This window comes from Mytilus edulis, chromosome 4 (genome assembly GCF_963676685.1).
Source record: "Mytilus edulis chromosome 4, xbMytEdul2.2, whole genome shotgun sequence".
Classification (NCBI taxonomy): Eukaryota; Metazoa; Mollusca; class Bivalvia; order Mytilida; family Mytilidae; genus Mytilus; species Mytilus edulis.
The window spans coordinates 1,964,401-1,973,259 of NC_092347.1; the positions used below are offsets into that span (position 1 = coordinate 1,964,401).

Here is an 8,859-nt window from a genome sequence, read left to right on the forward strand (position 1 = left end):
AGTCCTTATTGTGAATCACTTGACTTTAACTTTCAATACCATTCTGTGTATCATTAACTTTAAGCTTAAACATTTTGATACCTTTTTAGCATATGATTTAGCTTTAAAATTTCAATACCTCTGTTATATCATCTAGCTTCAAAACCCTTCTGTGTATCATTTAGATTGTACCTTTCAATACCATTTTGTGTGCTATTAATCTTAAATCTTTCAATACCTTTTTGTGTGTTATTAATCTTAAATCTTTCAATACCATTTTGTGTGTTATTAATCTTAAATCTTTCAATACCTTTTTGTGTGTTATTAATCTTAAATCTTTCAATACCATTTTGTGTGTTATTAATCTTAAATCTTTCAATACCATTTTGTGTGTTATTAATCTTAAATCTTTCAATACCATTTTGTGTGTTATTAATCTTAAATCTTTCAATACCATTTTGTGTGTTATTAATCTTAAATCTTTCAATACCATTTTGTGTGTTATTAATCTTAAATCTTTCAATACCATTTTGTGCGTTGTTAATCTTAAACCTTTCAATACCATTTTGTGTGTTATTAATCTTAAACCTTTCAATACCTTTTTGAGTATCATTTAGCTTGAACCTTTCCACTGCCAAATGAACAGAAATCTTGACTTCTTCTCCTATACATATTTCTTGCTTTAGTTTTGGACCTCTAAAACTGTCACCACTACTACAACTTGATGGTCTTGGTGATGAACTGTTTTGTCTTTGCATTATTCTAAAATGAAAGTTACAATATCTAGCCCAAAAACAGTGTAGCATTTTAAAAGCAAACACAACAGTTGTATAGTTTGAAACCAAAATTGACCCTTCAATCATTTTACAACTAAACTTGGGTTTTAATACGGTAATCGGGCTTGTATAGTTCTCACTGGTTCATAGTCCACACACCCTTCTCCCCACGTTTTTCAGGTAACAAAACTTTTTGTAACTGTTAGAAAAGGTCTAATGAAACTCGAGTAATTTCAAATAGTACATGGTCATTTGCAGTATTTTCTTGGAAAAACCTGTTTTCCATCACCAAACAGATGCTGAAACTGTAAATATTCTAGAACACTTCAAGATTGTTAAAATAAGTCTGAATCACACAAAAAACAATTTAGAAACTTGTGTATGTTGAAACCAGAAGTTTGAAAAGCATGTGTAAAATGGTGAGAATTGAAATCTGTACATCATAGATATCACTATTATGCGACTTTGAAAGTAAAACAGTTCCATCTTTGTGTATCACATTTAATGTTTGAAGGGTTTTAAGCTAATATAAAACATATTTGTCAGTATGGAACACAGAAACAGAACAAATAATAACCGATTACAAAACAAGTTGAATCTTCACAAAATCTATATTAGAACGACAGTAGCAAGTTTGTAAGTGGATGGATTGGTTGTTTTAGGGCACATGTACATGTTGCTTTCAATACACCTTATCGCTAATCCCGGCTGACCCGGCGGCTTGAACTTTTGACACATACAACAATCACTTTTTCATTGTTGCGTCAGATATTTGGTTTTATGACGTCAAAATTTTACGGGAACCTATGTGATATCCAGTAATGGTGGACAAATAGCGATAAGGTGTATTGGGAGTCAACTATCCATATATATATATATATATATATATATATATATATATATATAACTCGTCTAAACATCAACCCAACAATGTTAGATCTGTAAATTTGCTTTCGCAAATTTTTGGTTATATATATATATATATCATATAACATAATATATATATCCCGTAACTTAAACAGCAATGATCAGCAATGGTTGCCAACTATTAAACATTTGTTAAAGGTAAAACAGAAGTGAGGAAAGAATCGATTATTCAGTCAAAGAACAATAATTTAAGGGACTTGAACACAATTTATTGAATCTTGATCTTGATTTTGATCTTGATAATATGCAAGCATCGCCTGAAACCCACATCAAACATATCTTCAAAACCAACTGGAAAATGTACAAAAAAGAGCGGCTAGGTTCATAACATCAAATTACAATTTACTTAATTTTTTTATTTGTTTATAGCATACACAGTAATACATGTAACTAATATGCGAACAGCCTTTAAATATTTCTGATGTTACTGAGGTAGTCTTGAGCGGTTTAAGACTCACATACCCTATATGTCATTTAAACCACGATCCAGGATTTGTTTACCCCCACTGCTATTGTATGCGCATCCAAATGTGGCAAATATATCAGTATATTGATGGTGGCGGCAAAAAAAATGGTAGTTAAATAGAAATATGGATAGTTAGCCTTAAATAAATTATTCCCATTCTTCTTAAGGTATAGAAAACCATCAACATTTGGAAAATAACATTCTGGCGAATGATTGAGTGAGGTAGATTAAAAGTTTATTACAATTTTTCTTAGATTTTAAAATTTATAAACTTAACAATTTTTATTGATACTGATAGTGAAACAGGTGTCTGTGAACACAACGTGTGAGATCAACTAGTAAATTTAGAGCCTTATTTGGACGGTAATTTATTGGTCTACCTTCCTGCAATATACCTTTGCAAATAGGGTCCCGTGCCTTTAGACGAATCCATTATATTGTTTCACACACAAATGTTGTCTGCTACACGGCATCCATTTTATTTTCTTCGGAATCGATGTGAATTTTTACCAATTTCAAATATATAGATAGTAATGTTATGATTGTTAATTTTAAGATTTAACCACACACATTTTGTGTAAAAGTAAAATTTTATATATTCAACTTTTAATAGTCATTTAATATTAGAAAAACCCTTATTTTAGAAGCATTTGATTTTCTATCCCATACGGTCTTGATTAATGTGAAAGTAGAAACTTCCGGTCAAAGCACCAAGTTTTGGTTTTGGTTTCTAGTTGGTAAAAACAAAGAAACAATTTTATTCATTAATGAAGTAAATAAATAATTAAGGTAACTTTAAATTTAGAACTTACCTTTAAGTTATCGTTTTCTTAAATGCATCATGAACATTTTTACTTGCTACAATCATAGCTCCAGAATGCTGATAATATTTGTGTGACTGCAAACCTCTGAAACCTTCAAAGAAGGAGATCTTCCCCTGTCATAGCTGAGGGGAAGACTTAACACAAATAAAATCTCCAAATTTAAGATAATGACCAGTGTTAAATTCATCTACAGAACCACAGGCACTTGTTTTCTATCCATGGCAAGATCTACTATCCCTATATAATTTACGATTGCCTCTAACATTTTGGCATATGAAATTTGGCATCAATCATAAAAAGGTTCGGACTTGTAAGACATGTCATTTCCGACTTTGGACCCATTTCTTAGATAGGTCGAAAACACAAGACGCTTGTTTTTGTCAACAAAGGTGCCATCAATCTAATTAACTCAAATTTAAAAAAAAAATAAAGATCGAAATATATTTCAGATACAAATATGTTATGAACAAGTATACTAGTGACTCTCAAAATATTAGGGATGTCTATTTTCAAACATTTAAAAGGGAAATTCGGAAAAATATTTTAGTAGGTTGAAAATACAATACACGAGGATACTTTATTTCTTTAATTTGTTAACCAGAGAGCATGAATTTCATTACAAAATTGCATGTCTCCACCAGGACTAGAACCAGGGACCTCTGTATAACAAGGCAGCATGTATGACAATAGAGGGGGGATAGGAGGGGTCTTGATCCCGAAATCCCGGACTTGAAAAAACGAAATCCCGAGGTCCCGAATTTAAATAGAGCAAATCCCGACATCCCGAAATCGGAAAAAAAGGATTCCCAGATCCCGAAAGGGTCAATCCCGAAATCCCGAGCTTAAAAACACCCGACCCCGGAGTCCCAATAAAGGTCCTATCCCCCCTCACAATTGATCTAAAGAAAAACTTCCTTAGCTAAACAGCTAACAACGGACTAAGTATCTACCAAATTTTCTAAGAGGAGCAATCCCATCACCTTAGTCAATATATATACGATCATGACTCTCACACACATACCTAGCTAGAATTGGTATCTAACTACCAATTTTTTTTTTCTCGTTTGGTCCAAATGTAACTGAAGTGCCAGAGGTGGATTTAGGGGGGGGGGGGTCCCTTTTTGGGAAATATTTGCTTGTATGGTAGCAATACACAGTTAGGAAAAAAACTTAAAATTGACACTCATAATTTTTAAACACCCTCTTTCCCCTCCTGTCTAACAAAGAAGGCTTTATATGTGTGTTATGCATGTATATACTTATAGAAAGAGAATCTTCCATAGATTTGATTTCTAATGGTCATAAGGGTGAAATATAATCCCTCTTGGGTGTAACCATGGCAACAATCTGCATTTCTTAGATACAAAATATAGCAAAAAAGGGGGGTAAACATGTCACAAAAGTCTCCAAAATTTGGTCTAAAGGAAAATTTCAATCAATTACAGTAATACCTTTCCTGAATCCATAGGTTTATATCTATCAAGTGGTCCCAAAAAAATCATATGCTTATCTGCTCGTTTTTCCATAAAATTGAATTGAAAAGATCGAGTGCAAAATCTTTGTTGATAAACACTACAATAATGTATGGACCTATGAACGGTACGGATAGGAAAATACGGACTGTCAATCATATAAATGGCCTATAAAACATGTAAATAACAATCTTAATGTTCATATAAACCCACTAAGAAGGCTATATTATTCTTCAATTATCTAAAAATCAATTTTATTGTACAAAAACTTTCATATTTAAAAAATTCACAGGGGCCATAATGCGAAACTAAACTTCTAACTGTGTATTGCTACCTATAGGGAATCACTGAAGCATGACTGGAGCGGGCTACCTTTTAGGCAGTCAGTGGGCCCCCACTTATGAAAATTTCTGGATCCACCAGTGAGTGCATTCAGGATTTTGGGTTTTTAATGCTCTTAAAGTTTGTAATAGATTTGGCCTTCCAATTGTTTTGATGAGAGCATCATTGACGAGTCTTATGAAGATGAACATACATTATAAATCTTGTTGTATTTATAAAAGTAACAATATTACATTGTTCAGTATTGTAAAGTCATCATTATTAAAACCATGAGATATTAATGGATAACTTTTTTATATTCTGTTTGTGATTTTAAAGCCTTTTATATCTTTTAAATAAAATTAACTTTATTAATTTTATTACAGGTACTGACATTTGAAAACACTGGATGAAACAAAATGCAAAATAATCACCAAGGACCACCTATGCCTCCTAACTCTTCATCTAATGGTCCAAGTCCACAACAGATGCCAGGGAAGGTCTATCCCATGAACCAGCCAATGGTTTTTAATCCGTCCAACCCCAACGCACCACCAATTTATCCATGTGGAGTTTGTCATAAAGAAGTACATGATAATGAACAAGCTATATTATGTGAAAGTGGATGTAACTTTTGGTTTCATAGGACTTGTTCAAGACTTACAGAACCAGCTTATCTCATGTTAACACAAGAAGTGTATGCAGAATGGGTGTGTGACAAATGTGTATCAACAAAAAACATACCACCCATTAAAACTAAATCATAGCTTTCATATTACATTCATCTGTAAATTGTTTCATAGATTTCAACATTTTTTAGCTTATAAATCATGACATATCAAATTTGATCTGAACTTTATTTTCTATTTTTGTTCACATATCATCATGTTCACTCATAATCATAATTACATCTACTTAATGTTAAAATAACGGTAATTTAATTCTATCATATTCATAAATTTGCAGCTTTATAGGTTGAAAGTAAGTTTTCTCAGTTGGTATAAAGTCACTCTATCGAAACTTTAGATGATAAAAGTCAACTTTGACTCTAAACTAAATTTTAAAATGGAAACTGATGATTTTTGGGAATTATAATTTGTTTTATGGTAATTTTGAAACTACAACCAGCAAACATCCCTTTTATAGTTAAGCCGACATGCATTTTTTAAGTACCATAACACAATTTGTACTGCATTGAATATACAAATGTACTTTAGGCCAGGATTTTTTATTTTATTGGTTTACGGATCCGCCGACCCGATTTTGCTGATTTCCAGAATAAATATAAAATTCACTTTTCACGCTTTTTTATTCCCGCCGACCTTAACAAATGCATTATCCCTGAAAAATAATTAAAATATTTTTTTTCCTGAAATGAAATGCATTAATCACTAACAAAATTGACAACACTTTCTGGTGTGAAAAAAAACCCTTCCAGTTTACGTTTCTAAATATAGACAAATCAATTATAACGGGTTACACTAATGTCCTGACAATGTCCTGACAATGTCCTGACAAAGTCCTGACAGAAATGTAAATGCCTAATACTTTTTTGTTATTGGAAGGATTTATTTGAAATTTGGAATCAAGCAAGATGAGAACTTATATTTAATAAATATAATTAACAAAATTAAAAAAAAATAATTAAAGACTTAGAAAACTTGACCTGACCAACTTGACCTCGAAAATACTATTGTCCTGACAATGTCCTGACAGAAATGTAAATGCCTAATACTTTTTTGTTATTGGAAGGATTTACTTGAAATTTGGAATCAAGCAAGATGAGAACTTATATTTAATAAATAAAATAAAAAAAAATAATTTAAGACTTAGAAAACTTGACCTGACCAACTTGACCTCGAAAATACTATTGTCCTGACAATGTCCTGACAGAAATGTAAATGCCTAATACTTTTTTGTTATTGGAAGGATTTACTTGAAATTTGGAATCAAGCAAGATGAGAACTTATATTTAATAAATAAAATAAAAAAAAATAATTTAAGACTTAGAAAACTTGACCTGACCAACTTGACCTCGAAAATACTATTGTCCTGACAAAGTCCTGACAGAAATGTAAATGCCTAATACTTTTTTATTATTGGAAGGATTTACTTGAAATTTGGAATCAAGCAAGATGAGAACTTATATTTAATAAATAAAATTAAAAAAAATAAAAAAAAAATAATTTAAGACTTAGAAAACTTGACCTGACCAACTTGACCTCGAAAATGCTATTGTCCTGACAATGTCCTGACAGAAATGTAAATGCCTAATACTTTTTTGTTATTGAAAGGATTTATTTGAAATTTGGAATCAAGCAAGATGAGAACTTATATTTAATAAATATAATTAACAAAATTAAAAAAAAATAATTAAAGACTTAGAAAACTTGACCTGACCAACTTGACCTCGAAAATACTATTGTCCTGACAATGTCCTGACAGAAATGTAAATGCCTAATACTTTTTTGTTATTGGAAGGATTTACTTGAAATTTGGAATCAAGCAAGATGAGAACTTATATTTAATAAATAAAATAAAAAAAAATAATTTAAGACTTAGAAAACTTGACCTGACCAACTTGACCTCGAAAATGCTATTGTCCTGACAATGTCCTGACAGAAATGTAAATGCCTAATACTTTTTTGTTATTGAAAGGATTTATTTGAAATTTGGAATCAAGCAAGATGAGAACTTATATTTAATAAATATAATTAACAAAATTAAAAAAAAATAATTAAAGACTTAGAAAACTTGACCTGACCAACTTGACCTCGAAAATACTATTGTCCTGACAATGTCCTGACAGAAATGTAAATGCCTAATACTTTTTTGTTATTGGAAGGATTTACTTGAAATTTGGAATCAAGCAAGATGAGAACTTATATTTAATAAATAAAATAAAAAAAAATAATTTAAGACTTAGAAAACTTGACCTGACCAACTTGACCTCGAAAATGCTATTGTCCTGACAATGTCCTGACAGAAATGTAAATGCCTAATACTTTTTTGTTATTGAAAGGATTTATTTGAAATTTGGAATCAAGCAAGATGAGAACTTATATTTAATAAATATAATTAACAAAATTAAAAAAAAATAATTAAAGACTTAGAAAACTTGACCTGACCAACTTGACCTCGAAAATACTATTGTCCTGACAATGTCCTGACAGAAATGTAAATGCCTAATACTTTTTTGTTATTGGAAGGATTTACTTGAAATTTGGAATCAAGCAAGATGAGAACTTATATTTAATAAATAAAATAAAAAAAAATAAAAAAAAATAATTTAAGACTTAGAAAACTTGACCTTACCAACTTGACCTCGAAAATACTATTGTCCTGACAATGTCCTGACAGAAATGTAAATGCCTAATACTTTTTTGTTATTGAAAGGATTTATTTGAAATTTGGAATCAAGCAAGATGAGAACTTATATTTAATAAATAAAATTAAAAGAATAAAACAAAAATAATTTAAGACTTAGAAAACTTGACCTGACCAACTTGACCTCGAAAATACTATTGTCCTGACCGATATGAAACGGCTAAAAAATAATTTATTATTGACAGGATAGACTTCAAATTCGATACAAAGGAAGATTAAATCATTTATTACAAAAATATAAAAAAAAAAAAAAAAATATTTTAAGAGTTAGAAAACTTGACCTGACCAACTACGTCCAACCGTGACAAATGTTCTGACCGATATAAAACTGGTAATTTATTTCTCAAATTCGGTCGGATTGACTTCAAATTTGACACAAGACAAGAAAGTAACATTGAGTAAATACTCATTTGAAAAAAAATAGGGGGGAAATACTTTAAGGGTAAAAAAAACTTGACCTGACGAACATCGACTTTGTTATGAGTAAATGACCGATATAAAAGTGCTAATACTTGCAACAGTGTTGGTATGATTGAGTTCTTAATTGAAACCAAGTCAAATTGTAACGTTTTTATTTTTATACTTGCTGCAATAAATTGGAAACAAAATATTTCAAAGGAAATAAATACTTGACTTAACCCCTTAAACTTAATACACAAACAACAACATTTTTAGTTCTTACCTTATATTGTAATTGAATTTATATA

At 30.5% G+C, this 8,859-nt stretch overlaps 1 protein-coding gene and 1 long non-coding RNA gene across 2 annotated transcripts in view; one reads left to right on the top strand and one right to left on the bottom strand.

Moving 5' to 3' along the window:
• The window catches only part of LOC139518713 (3'-5' RNA helicase YTHDC2-like), a 48,055-nt gene extending 45,412 nt beyond the window's left edge, over positions 1-2,643 (bottom strand). Inside the window, exons 1-2 of the mRNA XM_071310190.1 lie at positions 2,544-2,643; positions 578-741 (exon numbers count right to left, since the gene is read on the bottom strand). Of these exons, the coding sequence (XP_071166291.1) occupies positions 578-741; positions 2,544-2,581 (202 nt within the window). The 5' untranslated portion in view covers positions 2,582-2,643. The remainder of the gene's footprint in view (positions 1-577; positions 742-2,543) is intronic.
• A 171-nt stretch (positions 2,644-2,814) lies between these two features.
• Positions 2,815-5,608, top strand: LOC139518728 (uncharacterized). Its single transcript, XR_011663439.1, has 2 exons — positions 2,815-2,937; positions 5,152-5,608. It is a non-coding gene; the product is annotated as an uncharacterized lncRNA (long non-coding RNA).
• Positions 5,609-8,859: the final 3,251 nt, after the last annotated feature.